Here is a 16,635-nt window from a genome sequence, read left to right on the forward strand (position 1 = left end):
GGCACGCTTGAGTTCAGTCCATTTTAACACTCAGCCGCTCTTAGGCAGCAGTAGTGCATGCTCTGTTTGCCCAGGTCTGGGCTTGTTGTGTGCACAGAAGGCTCCAAACAGCAGGCCTAGGATGGGCTGTTTATAACCTCCCATAATACTAGTCAGCTGGGTTTTTCAGCACCCTGGACAGCGTTAACCCTACTGGGAACTGATTTGAAAAGTGCCTGGAAAGGCCTGCCCTGGGTGTTCACTGGGGCTGTAGCAGCACGTAGTCAAGGACATACCGTATTTCCCCATGTATAAGACGCATTAAAAAAAAAATCTGGTGTCTAAAAACTGGGTACATCTTATACGGTGGTTGCAGATTTTTTTACTTGCATTTCCTGCTTTTTTGCGCTCATTGTTGAAGACAGTGATTCGTCATCAGACACAGATGAGGGCAAGCTAATGGGTGGGAGTTTTGACATTGATGAGGAGTTGTATAAATTTTATGATGAATAAAACTTGAGTTCAATAATTTATGTAATACTTTTTTTTTTCAAATTTCGGGCCCCAAAATTAAGGTGCATCTTATATACATGGGGAAGTACAGTAATGGTCTCAGGGTGGCAGGTCCGAGCTAGGCCTGTGTGTATGTTATGGCTCAGTGCCTCAGACCTGATCCCTGGCTCCATGCTGGTGGAGGAGGAAAGAGGGAAGAAGAGAGGAAGGGAAGGAGGGAGGGAGCGTAGGTGGCACTTGGAAAGTTGGGGAGGGCACTCTCCCAAGGGCTCTAGAAGAGGCAGATCCTGGCTGTTGGCTGCAGGAGGGCTTGGTACATGGATGGAGGAGTGACTGAGGACAACAGGGAGTGAGTGAGTAATATAGTTAGTTCCTCTGAGACTGTAGGGACCTGAATGATAATCGGCTTTCTGTACATTCTTGACACACATTTAAGTCTTTGAAAATGTTTAAAAGAACAAATGTCAGTGTTTCTGGTATAACTTCAGGAGAAGCCAGCCAACCCTTGGGTCCTAGTATGGCCAGGGGTTCCCCTGGACAGTTCTCCACATCAGCTTCCCACCTCACCGTGTTCCTGCTGCCTGCACAGTTCCCCTTCCCCTATGTGGGCACAGCAGACCCTCCCCATGATCCAAGTGCACTAGGTACAGGGGCTGCTGCGGGCCAGGGCCCGTTCACTTCTCCTTGGAGATCAGACCTGCAATTCCCGCAACTTGTGGGGTACAAGACCCCACTACAAAAGGTGTGGGTGTGGCCTTCTCAGAGACCCCTCTGCTGGCCTACTTAGCAGTGGAACCCCCTACAGTTTTACCCATGGATTTGCCAAGAGCAGCTATGACCACCCAGATGGTTTCATGCAGGGCCCCAGAAGCCAGATGCTGGCTGTCTCCTGTCTGGAGAACAACATGGATGTGACACGGACTGTGGGCTGTGCACTGAGCTGGGCTGGAAGGCGTGAGGGTTTCTGGAAGCAACAACCAAAGGTCACAGGGTTGGGGTGAGTATAATGGGGCTGGGTGATCTGTGAGTGAGGAACATGCAGGCTGGGCCCTCCCTGTCCTCAGCAGACCGCACTGTCCCACAGCTTCAGGCGAGGCGCACGTCCTGCCACGTGTTCTCTTGCTTCCGTCTGCGCCGCGCGAACAGCTGGGCAAGTGCAACCCCTGGGATCCACAGTAAAGGCAGGAAAGACAGGAGCCCACAGACGGCCTTCACCCAGCCTGGGTAGGACTTCTCCTCCCGCAAGGGGAACTGCTTCTGCAAAGACACACAAGGCCACAAGGTGAGTGTTTGGGGACAGGGATACCGTCACTCCCACTTCACTACGCTGGACAGAGTGAGACTGACCCTCAACCAAGTGTACATGGAGTGTGTGGGCAGCTTCACCCCATCTCTTTTTGAAGCAACAGGTTGCTTCCTTGCAGATGGATGAATGGAAAAGACACACAGCCGGGGGCTGCTCCCTCAGCAGTGAGGGTACAGGGAGCTGAAGTTTCAGGGTGTGAGCTGAGCCTCTTGTGGGGACTGGGCTCTGAGAGATAGGCCTAGAACCTAGGGGGTCATGTTTTGGAAAGAGTTGCCCTGACCACCCTGAGGGAGCCCACACTCCCGAGTTTGCCTCGGCCTGACACACTGGGACCTTGTGACCCCTTTCTTTCCCCTCTATTGGGGGGTGAGATCACACACTGACCTCAGGGCCTTCTTTCAAGGTTCACAAGGCACTTCTGTGTGAATCTAACAGTAAAATGTGCATGAAAATTCTTTAAGAAGCATAACATATTTCCCCATGTATAAGACACACCTTTTTTTTTCAAAAAATTTGGGGTCTAAAAACTTGATGCGTCTTATATAGTGGTTGTAGACTTTTTTAACTTGTATTCTGCACTTGTTTTTGTACTCATTGTTGAAGACAGTGATTCATCATCAGACACAGATGAGAACAAGCTAATAAATGAGAGTTTTATGAATTCTATGATGAATAAAACTTGAGTTCAATAACTTTATGTGATACATTTTTTTTTCCAAATTTCGGGCCCCCAAATTAAGGTGCGTCTTATACATGGGAGCATCTTATACATGGGGAAATACGGTAGTACCCTTTCCTCTTCTCCTGCCCTGGATGTCTTAGGCATCTCCGCTTTCTAAGGGGAATTTAAAATGGAATTACCAGTACTTCCACACTCCCCACAGGCACAGTGAGGTTCAGAGCTACTAGACAGAGTGGCAAGTTATCTAGGCCACATGGCTTAGCCCTTTACTGGCCTTGGTGGCAGTTCAGTGACACAAGCCATAGGCTTGGGAAGTGCAGCTAAAAGGCCACATCTATGTGTGCAGGGCTACAGAGACCCGTGATGTCACCAGAGTCTAGAAACTGTCATCTTTCTACCACTGGTCAAGGTTGTCTGAGCTGCTGCAGTCGTCTCTAGTGACCCAGGGAACTCTTGAGATCCCATCGCCTTGGGTCACACAGCAAAGGCGGCCCACTGAGAGTACAAGTCTCCACCATGAAAGTCATCTGGGCCCTGGATAACATCAGGTCAGACCAAGCCCAAGGTAGACCCCAGGGCCCTGGTTCCCCATCTGAAGGACCTACATATTGGGGGTTCCAGGCCTTATAGCTCAGCGTTGTCCGGGCCAAGAAGATGATGTAAGCCACGAAGATGGTCAGCAGCAGCAGGGGGCTGACGACTTTCCAGGTCACCCGCCAGTAGAGTCCAGGCTGCTTCCCAGTCATCCATGCTATATCGTCACAGAACCTGCTGGGACATTGGGCTTAGGTTCTCCTACCCGGCCCCATGTCTGCAAGCCCACACACAGCCAGCAGCTTCCTCCACTGCCACCCAGATGTGACCTATGGGGGCTGCCCTCCCAACTCCACTTTGTCCTTTGCCCTCATGTCTTCCTGAGAAGCCACCAGATGATAGCCTTCTCAGATCTTGATGAGGACTCAACCTCCCATTGATATGTGGCAAAAGCCCGAGCAAGCAGATCAGTCCAGTCAAGTGAGAGGTCTGGGAAGGGCATGATCCCGGGGCTGCTGGCCCCTGCCAGACAGCAAAGAGGAGGTCAGCCCAGTCCCTAGCCCAGCCCCTGGGTGAGGTACCACTAGACAGGAACTGTGGCATTCATCCCTGGGAAGCTCAACAGCTGGGTGAGAAGCAGCAAAGCCCCTGCCAGCCCAGCTGTGGGAAGGAAGCTGGTACTTGACCGGTGCCCTCAGTGCTCAGGGTGGAGAAGCCACCTGTGAGCCACCCTGCGCCCAGAGATCTGGACAGAGTTGACCCAGGATGTGCAGCAGCTGTCTCTAGGAGCCAGCAGAAAGGCAGGACCCACCCTGTGGCCCTTCCTCTGCTTGCTCCCTTTAACCCAGCTCCACTCCAGATGGTCTCTGAGTGTCTCCTGAGACCCACGGCTGGTTGGAGTCCAGAGTTCACTGTTTGTCCCACATCACCAGGTCAGGCCCTCACCGGATAGCTGCCCCTCTCTCCAGATGGGCAGTGTCTCACCTCGGGACAAGCACACTGGCCCCCATGCCCATAGAGCAGGGAGGGGGGCCCTGAATTTAGTGACTTCCAGGACCCCTTGGAACCAAGAACAGAGAGCACATCTAGGGCCACTTGGGCAAGACTGTAGTCAGGGGTGTGAATGCAAGTGTGAGTGACAAGGGTGAATGCAGGTATGAGTGACAGGGGTGAGTGAAGATGTGAGTGACAAGTATGCAGCAGGCCCATCCCAGGTGGGAATGAGCAGGACCAGTGCTGAGCCTTCTTGGAGGCCTCCAGGAGGGCACTGGGGCAGGGCGAACCTCCTGGTGCCATAGTGTCTACTACCCATCAACTTGAAGTCTGTCCCATATGGCTGGAGACTGGCCAGTTTGTTGCTTGCCTCCCCACAGGCTAGGAGGCTGGTACAGCCAGGTGGGCAGGTCCTGTGGGAGCTCCTGTGGACCCCTGACAGCCACTGTCGGGTATGTTTTGGGAGGGGCCTCAGATGATTCTGTGTCATCCCTGTCGCTGCCCTGGAGACTGGCTGCCACGAGCCCGGGCAGTGTATACAAGGGATGCTGGGAGCAGAGGGGCGGGACACCAGCCCCAGCTGATGCCGAGGGAAACAGGACTCACCGTTCCAACCCGTAAACATAGATGACACCGGCCACCTCAAAAAAGGCGAAGATGATCAGGTTCAGGGAAGCCACGTGGTTGTCAAAAACCTCGAGCCAGTAGCTCCCAGACTGCAGCGTGAAGCAGGTTGACAAGAGGAAGCAGACCAGGCAGACCGCCCCTGTGGGCACGGACATTCGCATCTGAGCAAGTCGCCCTGGCTGTTGCCCACCCAGGGCCTCACACCTTCTCTGCATCTGCTTGCCTCCACCAACTCCCAAACTGTGCCACGAGGGCAGGAAGATGCTGGGATTGGCGTCGCGGGCAGTGTGGGAGGGAATCCCTGCTCCCGGCCCCACTGACCCTCCACTTCCCATGATGGCCCTCGGGGGCGGCAGCTTAGCTCAGGGCCACTGGAACCAACCCTGAGAGGCGACAAGACTGACCCAGTGCTCCATGGGGACCGTGACACGGCCCTCAAGCCCTCAGGGAAGAGGGTGTCTGGATAACGGGTGGGAGTGGAATGAGAACTGGGAGGCAGGAGGTCAGGAAGGACACTCACCAGTCAAGACCTCCTTGGGAACCCATTTTGGGAGAACCTTCATATCCAGGAGTGGTGTGATGATACTCTCCATGTACCCGAACATGGATGACAGCCCCAAGGTGAACAGCATCACGAAGAAGAGCACGGCCCACACCGGCGCTCCCGGCATGTGCAGGATGGCCTCCGCGAAGATGATGAAGGCTAGGCCCGTGCCTGAGGCGCTCTGCAAGACACATACAGCCCACGCTAGGACACGTGTGCATGGGGCACCCAGGCTGTGACACACACACACCGCGTCCTGCATTGTGACACATGTGCACACTGACACCCAGCCTGGCCTCAGGGCTGGGGTGGTGGTCTTGCTCTACCTGGGCTGTGCCAGGACGACCCAGGGGCACCTCTGAGGGAAAGGAACCTTGTTCCCTTTAATAGCCTGCAGCCAACACGTGATGTGGGGCCCAGGGCCTTGGGTTCAGTCACCCATCAGACCGCTGCCCTGAGGACCTGCCTTCTGACTGCCCATCATAGACTGCCGCCCTGGTCCCCAAGAGTCAGCTGACCCTGTATGTAACTGCCCAACTCCCACCACAATCAGTGATGCCCACTCCCCTGGCCAGCCATCTGCAACAAGGCCAGGCCCCTCAGTACCTTATCCAGAAAGTCTTGTAGATGGCAAGACTCCAGGTGCAGCCTGGCCACCTTCTCAGGCTGGGTGGCATTCAGGTGTGTGAGGACAGCAACATAGTCATCCCTGGAGATGCTCTGGTCAGGGAAATCAAACTCATTGGTGAGGCTGAGGATGTTCCTGCAGGGACAGAGAGGCCGAGTAAACGCTCAGCGGGGCCCCAGCACTCACAAGCACACCTGGCCAGAAATGCCCAGAAAGGACCACAAGAACCTCAGTGAGGATCAGGCCTCCCACGTCCCGTGCGGTCTCAAGAATACCTGTGGTGGGGGTGGGGTGCTGTGGACAGGCGGGGTGCTTATTTACTTCAGGCACACTGAAGGGAGGAAGGCTGTTCTAAGCCCCAAATGGGGCCCCAGGCTTGGAGGGGACACTCCCCTGTGGGCAGCACTGGGTCAGGGCAGCTGCAGTGGCAGCATTCTTGCCTCCTCGACCTGTGGGTCCCCAGTGGACACTGAGCACGGCACTCCCCAAGGGCTCTGGGGAGGGTGGGCCCAAGCTCTGCTCCACCAGTCTCACAGTCGGGGAGCTTCACTCCGTCTCCAGGGATCCAGGCTCAAACTCACATCACAGGTGTTTCTTTTTTGCAAGTTCATCTATTTGCTAAATTTATTTGTAATCTCAAAATCAACACCCATGGCTCTTCTGTGGTTATTGAGGACACGTCCAGAGGGCACCTTCCTGCCGAGGTGGACAGTGTCCTTCTTACAGTCCAGTTAGGGACACAGTTTTTACGTTCTTTGTGCTTTTTGGTGGTGATTTTGCTGTGTAAAATGTCCCCCATGTGTAGTACAGACTGTCCCTAAGTTCAGTGAGATCAGGACACACCACCCAGGAAGCTCATTGAGCTGACTTCCAGTGCAGTTAATGAATCAACAAGTGTTCAGCAGGCATCTCAGTGGAAGGGGCTAGAAGAGCCAAGGAGGGATTATGTTGCTCACCAGGGCACAGACCCACAGCCCCTCAGGACATGCCACTATATCCGGGGAGCACCGTCTGCCTTCTTCCTCCCTCTGCGGGCTCGGCCCAGCACATTAGAGCAGGTGTCATGGCAGCACCATGGACATGGCTGGACCACCTCTGGGGCTCTCAGGCTGGGTTCTTCCTAACTCTCCCAGCTCCTGGTGCTCGAGGCCTTCCCAGGCTTGAGGCCGTGTCACTCCAGCCTCTGCCCCTTATCACATGGCCTCCCTCTGTGTATGTGAGTCCCTTCCTGTCTGGTATAAGGACACTCTCATGGATTTGGGCCACCCTATCCAGTATGACCTCCTCTTAACCAACACTACCTGCAAATACCTTATTTTCAAATCAGGTCTCATTCTAGCTTCCGGGTGGACACACCCTTTAGGGGAAACTCTCTGCCCTCCTCCCCTAAGGAAATAGAAGGTTATTGAGTAGGGCCCTTAGTGTAGCAGGTCCCCTCTGCTGGCCCCAGGGTGCTTGCTCACCTATCCAAGCAGCGCCCGTGGTCATTGGCCGCATTGAAACCCAGGACAGAAAAAACAGCAATGGAGGCATAGAGGGAGGTCATGCTGTTGACCAGAGCGATGATCACTGCGTCCTTCTTACAGTTGTTTCTGAGCAGGTATAATGCATTGTTATGGTTAGGGCCCTCAGGGGGAAACTCCGAGGGGGCCTGCTACCTTACCACCCCCAAACAGACACCCCCTCACACTGCACCAGGGACCTGCACGTACATGACCCAGAAATATACACCGTTCCCGGTGGTCTCAGCACAGCCTTGGCTCCCTCTCTGCCCCTCCCTCCTCACCAGCCCCTCCCACTGGTTCCAACTCCAGGCCACAGAGGTGGGTTAACTGCACACAAGCTTCTGAAGGTGAAAGTTGAGATAGTAACTTGTCAACACAGCCCAGGGCTCCACTGGCCCTCCACCTTCTGTCCCTGCCCACTCTGAAGGGTAGAAATACTGACACCACAAGGAACTAGGTTTATGGGTGTCACAGGGACTCTTACTGTATAGTTTACAATGCCATGGTTGTTGGGGGGGTATCAGGTCTCATAAATGGTGGTTGTGGCTCCCTGCGGAGCAGAAGCCCGAGTCTGCTTTAGTGACTACAGAGGCGACACACATGGCATTCCTGCTCTATGACCACATGCGCCACACACGTGGTTCGTGTTGGTCCGTGTCCACCCCCGTTACAGCCTTGTTCCTGGGTTTGGTTATCTAGGCTCTCTTCCAGTGGTGGCTCTGGAACCTGTGGAAGGCTGCCATGAAGACCTGACCTCCAGCCCTCAGGGGATGACTCAGTAATTGCTGGAATCCCCAGAATCTGGTCTCGTCTCAAGTTCACATTTGGTCACACCATCTGTCCCAGGCAGGAAGTCCATAAAGAGGCTGAGTGAGTACCCCTACAGGCCCAGCTCCTCGGCCAGGAGGAACCCACCCTGAGCCCAGCCCTACCTGGGTGGATTGTAACTTGCCAACGCAATGTGTCCCCCAAAGGCCAAAGACAGAGAGAAGAAGATCTGGGTGGCCGCGTCCAGCCACACCCGAGGGCTCTGGAGAGTCTGCATCTGGAGGGAGAAGGGCGCCCCTTGTGCCTCACACAGACCACACTGGCCCCCACACCTACTGTCCCAGAAAATTTCCAGGACTTCCTCTGGGGCAGCTGTCATGAGTGGTATCACCTGGTCAAGCCCCGAGGACAGTTGCAGACCATGCATGAGCAAGCATGCTTGGAAGGACAGTTAATATAGCAAACTCGGCCTCCTGTCCTGTGACGTGTCAGATAACCCACAGCTCCTATCCACACAGGACACGTAGGTGCTGAGAACTTGGCTGTAGACTTCAGGGCCGGGAAATGGGCCTGAGCAACTTGAACCTGGATGTATTTATCTGCTCCTCTCAGACTTGGTATACTTGAATGACTTGAAGTCGCCCAGGGTGGAGCCCACCTGCATACAACACCAGGTGTTTCTGTTGCCGGGGAGCTCTGGACAAACACACTTCCACACACAGGTATCCCCTCGCTTCCCCTGTGGCAGGGTACTGCTCAGGAGACTGGGACGTGCCGTAGAGCCCCAGAATCTGCCAAGAAATACTGGAGTCTGGAGAGCACGGAGTGGTTTAGAAGGGTTGTGGGCTCTGGTGGGCAGGCGCCTGGGTCTCAGGCTCCTTGCCTGGTGGGACCATGGAGCTGGATGTGGCTTTTGGAGGCATGTGGTTCAGGACAGTAAGGATGGCGTACTGGGTCCCCAGACAGCCTCACCCCTGAACCCTGGCCCTCAACATGTCACAAGTACCAAAGTCCACATGCCCCAAACCATGTCCTCCTCCTGCTCCCTCCACTCTGACCCTGACTTCCTCCCTGAGGCCCACGCTCCCCTCTCCTTCATCCTCACCCAACATGGCCAACGGGTGGGACAAACCGGGCTGGATTCGGCTGTGGCCCCGATTTGGGTGTTTCCTGGACTTCCATTTGAGATCCACTTACATTGGGAGTGAACAGGTAGGTTAAGCCTTGGGCCGCTCCAGGCAGGGTGAGTCCTCTGATAAGGAAGATGGTCAGCACCAGGTAGGGGAACAAGGCTGTGAAGTAAATTGCCTTAAAAAAAGACCAGACTGTGAGACTTTTCATTGGTACCTGTTCCACATAAATATCTTGAGCGAGGCAGGCATGTGGGAAAAACCACAGCAGCCAGCATCCCACCATTCATCTGGGATTCTGGTCAGCTGGAACGGAGGGCACTGTGGAGGCAGGGGGGGTGGGCTCCGGTCAAGCTCAGAGGTTTTGGACCTCCCTGTGATGGTCACACGTGGACTCACGTATGCGTCTGTGCCTGTGAGTCAGCTGAGGTGGGCGCTGACTTCTGGACCGCAGCCTCCCTCTGTCTACACTGCAAGCATTCGGCTCTCGCTTCACTGACACCCTCTTCCCACCCCAGACCCCGCTGGCTACTTTCAGGGGCCTTGGGGTTCCACACCCCCCACACACACCCTCTCCTACATGGCACTCATTCTCAGTCCGGTTTGGGTAGAGATCTGCATACATGGTATCTATACAAAATAAGTCTCAAATGGATGTTCTTAAAAATAATAATAATAAAATAAAATGGGTGCTCTTTTCTCACTGTCCCCACTGAGTCCTCAGATATAGACTGACTTTGGGGGCCACCCGGGTGCATCTTTAGGGACTTTCACAACAGGTTGTCTGGCATCTCTGGCTGGCTTGTTGGGCCTCATGGCCGCTCTGATCTTCCTCGGCAATTCCAGTCCTCTCAAGCGCGAGGACCCTCATGTGAGTAACTGCGACATCCACATGCCCACTGAGAAACGCTCAGGTGCACACTTGGATCTGCGCAAGAGCGGCACCACCACGATGGGTATCCGGGGTCTACAGGTGCCGGGAACTGCACACAGTGATTTATAAAGATAGATACGTGTGATGCCGGACTTCTCGCACCAAGAGGGGAGAGGGAAGGAAGCCCCTGAGCTGGGAGTGTTTCGGAAGCCATGCTTGCGAGTGGGAGATGCAGGCTCCCTGGCCTTTCTGTGTGGAAACTATCAGTATGCTTTTCCTCATTATGTAAGTCCCCTTAAGAGATGATCAAATAACTGTTTAAAACACAAATGCTAGCAATGCACTTGGCATTTATAACGTATTATAAATAAATGTTCAGGGTGGGGGCAAAAGTAAATTTTCAGTTGTGAGTATGCAAAACACAGAGTTTATTCTTGTATTGTTGTTTATTAATTATTGATTATTTTCCACACGAACAACTGTAACCTACTTTAGCCCAACCCTGTATGACTACAGCACCAAAGCTGGGAGGGAGGGGGTGGGGTGTAAGGCTAGGAGGGTCTGGTATCACATGCAAGGCTGCGCAAGGGCGGATCGTGATGAGTGACAACCTATAATTCAACCCTAAGATAAAATGAAGTGTTATACCCAATATGCCAACAAAGCACACAGAGCGAGATCATAAAAAATATTCATAAAAGAGAGAAACAGGAACAAAAAACAGATTTGACATGTAAAAAACAAACACAAGTGACGGACTTCACACCGCCCAGCTCAGTCATCGCATCAAACGTGAGCAGCCTGAGTGCCGACACAAAGGTGGGGTCATCAAAATGGTTAGAAAGAAAAAGCAGACCCAACTGCATGCTGCCGACAAGAAATACACTTTAAACAGAGACCCCAGTAGGTTAAAAGAAGAAGAATAGAAAGAACATACAATGTCAACATGGTCAAAGAAGGCTATGTGGCTGTGTTAGTACCTTAATCGACTTCGGAGTAAAGACTATGGCTAGGATAGGGACAGTCACTCCATAATGATAAAGGCATCAGTTCTCCAAGGAGACCGGACAGTTTTGACACTCATGCCCCTCCTAACAGAGCCTCCAAACCATGATGCAAACACGGACAGCAGTGGGGGAGGGGCGGTCCTCAGCAGCTACAGGGAGCAGGGGAGTGAAGTCTGCCCCATGGGCCCTCACCTTCCCCGTGGATTCGATGCCTCTGATGACACACAGGTACAGGACTGCCCAGCAGGCAGCCAAGCAGACCAGCAGCTGCCATTGGACGGAGCCGCTGTGGTCCATGTCGGCCGTGATGTTCAGCGTCTGCCGGTACCAGAAGTAGTTCACGGGACTGCTGCCCTGGCACTCTTCCACGAACCCTGAGAACCAGAAGGTATCACCATGGGCTGGCCACGGGGTTCAGGCAGGATTCGGGCATGGCAAACCCTCAGCCTAGGGGCGAGTCTGTGTAGAATTCGTCCTGGCGCTGCTGCTGCCGTGCTGGGCACACCAGACAGGCCCAGTGCCCTCCACTGCCCAGGGGGTCCGGCGCAGCCAATGGGGCAGACACAGGGAGCCTCCAGGCCCACACTCTGTTGGGCACCCAGGGCCAGCCTTGTACAGAATGAGCGAAAGATAAGTTCACACTAGCCCTAGGCAGGAGGGGAAAGAGGGCAAAGGCAGCTTCCTGAGCAAACTGCTGAAAACAACTGTTTTTCACATGACCAAGATTTAGCCCGATCCAGCACTAGGCTGAGGTCTGGACCTAAAGGCCTAATTCAGCCAAAGCAGCGACCCCCTGGCTCACCGCTCGTGGGCTGGCAGGAGCATGGCTCCAAGGCCCACAAGCCAGGCTGTGTCTGGGGGCCCCTGGGTCCAGCAGAGGACAGAGACACGAGGTGAAGAGAATCGGATCTAACGTGCTATATCAGGGCAACCGTGTGGGCTAGGAGTGAAAACAAAGCGTGAACTTCCCGGCCCTTGGCATTACCTGTCCGGTTGAGGTTCAGCGGGCAGGAGCTCCAGGGCAGCGGGTGCTGGAAGGAGTTGAGGAGGTACCACAGCACCCAGGTCAGGACAGTGTTGTAGTAGAGGCTGATTATGAAGGAGACTGTGAAGCCGCCCAGCCCTGCAGGCACAGTGACAGTCACCACCTCCCTGTTCCAGGCTGTCCTGGCTCAACTTCCACCATTTCTGCTCCCCCACCCCTGGCTGCACCGGCTGCATCTCTTGGCTGGCGACACATTATTTTTACAACTCCCTGTTCACCCTGCCCCCACCCATGCCCACAAGCTCCCAGGACATGCTGGCTCAGCGTGTGCACAGACCCATAGGACTTGGGACACCGGACAGCCTGCTGCTGCTCTGTGGGGCTAGCCTGTTGCCTCCTCCTCTTGCACCTGAGCTCACCCCTCACAACACCCTACACCCAAGTTCTTCCTCAAGGAAACCATGTACTGGTGTGATGAGCAAACCCACAATGCCCACGAAACTGCAGCCCCTAGCCCTGGCCCTCCCCAGCAGCTGGGCAGGGGTCCCAGAAAGGCAGCATACCGACTCCGCCCAGGTAGGGGGAGATGGTCGTCCATACCCCGATGCTGCCTTTGCGCAGGCGCTGGCCAATGGCGAGCTCGATGTGGAACAGCGGGATCCCCTCAAGGGCCAGGGCGATGAAGTAGGGGATGAGGAAGGCCCCTGAAAAGATGTGATGGTTAGCAGAAGGTGGCACAGGGCGGGAGAAACACCGTGGCCTCCCTGAGGGTGCAGACCGTAGGTCAAGCCCAGTGCTGGTGTTTTACATCACTTGGCTGCATCCAACTCGTCGGTGCTTCAGAGGTGGTTTCATCAATAAGCGGGCTGTTCTGTTCCTACTGAGACCCCGTGACCCCTGGCCACCAGCTATCCCAGGACACTGAGCTGTCTCTCTCACACAGAATGTTGGAGAATGTTGATGCCTTAGATTGTCTGTCCAGCTGCTCCCCGAGTTGGGCTGAGACCTGTCTCTGTCCCTCACTGTCCAAGCAGTGCAAGGAGCAAAACAAACTCTTGGTCCCAGATGCTGAGCAGTGTGACCAGGACCCTGTCTTCTACAGAACCCACACACGCAGCACCCAGGGCAGTCGGGACCTGCAGCCCTGCCCTGCGAGGCCTGTGGACAAGGCCGGCTCTTTGTGCCCCCAGACCCTGTGGACATCCCCAGACTGCTGGGGAGGAGAACCGGGTCCCCGAGTGGCTGGGCTGGGACATTGCCCCGGCTCTTTGTGCCTCCAGACCCTGTGGACATCCCCAGACTGCGGGGGAGGAGAACCGGGTCCCCGAGTGGCTGGGCTGGGACATTGCCCACAGAGCTTGAGATGTCCGTGTGTAGAATCACTGCCAGTCTCTACATGTTCTACTCAATTCTGTTACAATGTTGCCTAAGTCTTATATTTAAAGAGAAAGTTTACAAAGCTGAACAATCACCAATGGCAGAGAAAATAATAGTCACCCTCAGTGTAATGAGCTTGTGCAAATGAAAAATGTGACACATTATCTGCTTATCACTTACATCTCATTTAAAAAATAGTCAGTGGTGGTCAAAGTGAGACAAAAAGGACCTTTATATACATGAGGGGTGTTTTTAGAAGTGTGAATTAAAGAAACTTAAATATTTTATGACATTTCACCAAGTGCTTTCACATCTGCAAATAGGTCCTAAAGAAGTATTTCAGAAACAGGGACAAAGGCCCATGGCTTAGTAGGGACTGCTCTAGGCATTGTGCCTCAGGGAGCACAAGCCCCACCCCCAGCCCCCAGGTAGGTGGTCTCAGCTCACAGCCTGTGGTGATGAGGATTCAGGGAGCTTAGTGCAACACCATTGGGCACACAGGAGCAGGACCTGGTAACCAGTTAGCGGTGGTGAAACGTTTACAGACATTAGTAACTACCCGCATGTCCACCCTTGCGTCCAGTCTGCCTTCCCTATCGCCCTCTTTCCTGATGCAAAAGGCCAAAGGGCAACAGAGGGGCCCGGGAGTGAGCTTTCCAAGGGGCCTTCAGGGGGCTTATTATCAGGAGACCCATGGTTCAAGGTGCTGTCTTGCCCCAAACTCCCATAAAGGTTCTAACATTTCTGGAGGCAACACATTTCTCTTCCTATGTTTTTAAATTTTTCTACATGCCATGAATCTTCTCATAATCAGGGTAGGGGGGAACTTTAAAGAGATATTGTCCTCCTAACCAGGGAAGCTGCGTCAAATAGCGCTTTTGTCTGCTCTGCTCCGCTCTGCAGAGGTTGGGCCACGAAGCTCCCGCAGAGCCTTCCTCCCTCTTTCCCTGACGGGACTCAGCCCTGTCTTCTGTCTACCTATCACCACCAGGGCAGCCGCCGGTTTGCCCTCGGAAAGGGGAAGGATGACTCCTGACCAGAACACACGGCTGAGAGCTCCCCCGCGCAGAGACTTCTCCTCGTCCCTCGTTTCCTAGGCGGGAGAGGCCAGAGCAACTTCCCAAGGGAAACACTCCCCACCTCTCCCCCAGAGACCTCACGGAGCCAGGTGATCACCACGAGGGGCTCTCTGGGAGCCCTCAATTCTCACAGGAGCAGAGGGAACCGTGAAGGCAAGTTGACCTGCCACCAAGTCAGGATGGCGATGGGACCCCAGAGAAGAATGAGCCTAGGCTAGGAAGTCCTCAGCCCATCACCTCCAGGAACCAAATTTGGTGACTACCCATGACAGCTGCCAAGGGTAGTTCATGTCTGTCTGTGCCCTCATGTCCCCAGCACTGAGAGTGGAAAGTGACAATCACATTTGCGCTTCTTCAAGAGAGACAAGTGCATGGAGCAAGAAGCAGGCTGACTGCTTTAGTTCATGTCCTTCTGACCATCAATAAAATGACTAACTGCTGGGTTTCCCTGTAGAGCCCGCAGCTCCTATGGAGACCAGCTGCCTTAGGGATGCTGGAAGCTGGAGCTCTCTCGAAGGGAGCAAGGAGCCTGACAGCACAAAGGAAGGACAGGCCTGGCGAAGGCACGCATAGGCAACCTCAAGGTGAGGCTGAGCAGAAGCAGCATTTGGAGGGTTTGCTTGGGTTTCAAGAGCTCCGATGCCCTCAGACTGGACTCCACAGGGAAAGCTTTCCCCCCCGGGTCATGGCGTATCACTAAATCTCAGGAGGAAAGCTCCCATCTCGGCACAGAAACCAGGGACAAACCATTGTGAGATGTGACCGTTGTCCCCTTCTCCTGTTCGAGGATGCGACCCGGGCCCAGGCTCACCTCCGCCGTGGCTCTGGCACAGGTACGGGAACCTCCAGATATTGCCCAGGCCCACGGCGAACCCCACACAGCTCAGGAGATACTGGAGCTTGTTGTCCCACTTAGGTCTCTCGTCTCCGCTGCTGTCTTCCAGTGGGTCCGGTTCTGGGACACACGCCATGCCTGGTCTCCGGCACCCTGAAGACTCGACTGTTGAACCTCTGCTGATACTTGAAGTCAGGAGCAGTCTCCCCTTCAGGTGTATTTTTTGCTATTTAAAGGAAAACCACAGAGCCAGTTAATTGATAACTCAGGCCAGGCCCAGGCTCTGGCACGCAGTCCCTTCCATGGCTCCTCCAGCCCCAACCCACCTCGTTTGCCTGGTGCTGACAACTTTCAGGTGCCACCACCAACGAACCGTTTCCAACCAGTCCCTCTGTTCCCTGTGGGGACACGCAGGGCCCCAAGACAAGGGCACACTTGACTCTTAATTGTGAGCTAATCGCCTAAGAAATACTACAGAGAGCCCATGTGCCCAGTTTCTCCAGTGGCAAATCTTGCAAGTATCTTATGTCTATTCAGGACCTGTCCATCACCAGAGGGTCCCTCTTGTCCCCTTCTACAGCCACACCTGTGTTAGAGATGAAATTAAGCAAGACTCGTGGAGATAAACACCTCGGCAAGGCAACTTGAATACCTTCTGCAGAAGGGCGTGCTGCCGCTGTTGAAAGCCAGCCAGCAAGTGCGCGGGCAGAGGGCAAATTCTGTTTTTATCCCTAACGCAGGCCCTAGGATGCTGGGTCTTGCTCCATTGGCTGGAGTGTTGACTGTACAATTTCATTTTTTTCCCCGATTGGCTAGTTTAAATGGCCGCACCAAGGTGGAAGGGAGAGATGGGGATATCATTAACTAGGTAAGGGGTTGAGGAATGGTCGGATGACCTGATATAGGGGCTGGGGGATTGGTAAACAAGTTAGCTATTTCTCATTCTACTCCCCGGTCAGAGAAATCCCAATGAAGGGGGTTGGGAAATCAGTTGAAGAAAAGAATCTGAGTTACATATTTCCTTCAATCCCCCCTATTCTTTATACGTCTTCATTCTTCAAATTTGGTGAGCAGACATTGGCTTTGATAGGTGTTCATTACTAGCATGTGGTTAGTGTAAGGGGGAGGGCTCTGCTTGGTTGTGGCCATCTCAGCCAGTCTCTGAATTAGGCCTTGAGCACATGGGATGATGCAACATCCTATAAGAATCACAACTCCAATAACAATTATCAGGGAGGTAAATACAGAGGTCATTAATCCTTTCCATTT

General features: G+C 54.0%; 1 protein-coding gene across 2 annotated transcripts; it reads right to left on the bottom strand.

The window, feature by feature from the left end:
• Positions 1-323: 323 nt before the first annotated feature.
• Positions 324-15,589, bottom strand: SLC6A18 (solute carrier family 6 member 18). 2 transcript variants are annotated; one of them, XM_066374957.1, is made up of 12 exons: positions 15,343-15,589; positions 12,639-12,779; positions 12,076-12,213; positions 11,283-11,464; positions 9,277-9,387; positions 8,244-8,356; positions 7,270-7,398; positions 5,785-5,941; positions 5,155-5,359; positions 4,614-4,773; positions 3,086-3,248; positions 330-1,749 (listed from the first exon to the last, which is right to left on the bottom strand). In XM_066374957.1, exons 1-12 carry the CDS (start codon positions 15,500-15,502, stop codon positions 1,579-1,581), a joined length of 1,830 nt encoding a protein of 609 aa, XP_066231054.1. In that variant the 5' UTR covers positions 15,503-15,589; the 3' UTR covers positions 330-1,578. The 2 variants fall into 2 exon arrangements, with proteins under 2 accessions (XP_066231064.1, XP_066231054.1); XM_066374967.1 differs by lacking the exon at positions 7,270-7,398 and having other exon boundaries at positions 324-1,749.
• Positions 15,590-16,635: the final 1,046 nt, after the last annotated feature.

This window comes from Saccopteryx leptura, chromosome 1 (assembly GCF_036850995.1).
Source record: "Saccopteryx leptura isolate mSacLep1 chromosome 1, mSacLep1_pri_phased_curated, whole genome shotgun sequence".
Lineage (NCBI taxonomy): Eukaryota > Metazoa > Chordata > Mammalia > Chiroptera > Emballonuridae > Saccopteryx > Saccopteryx leptura.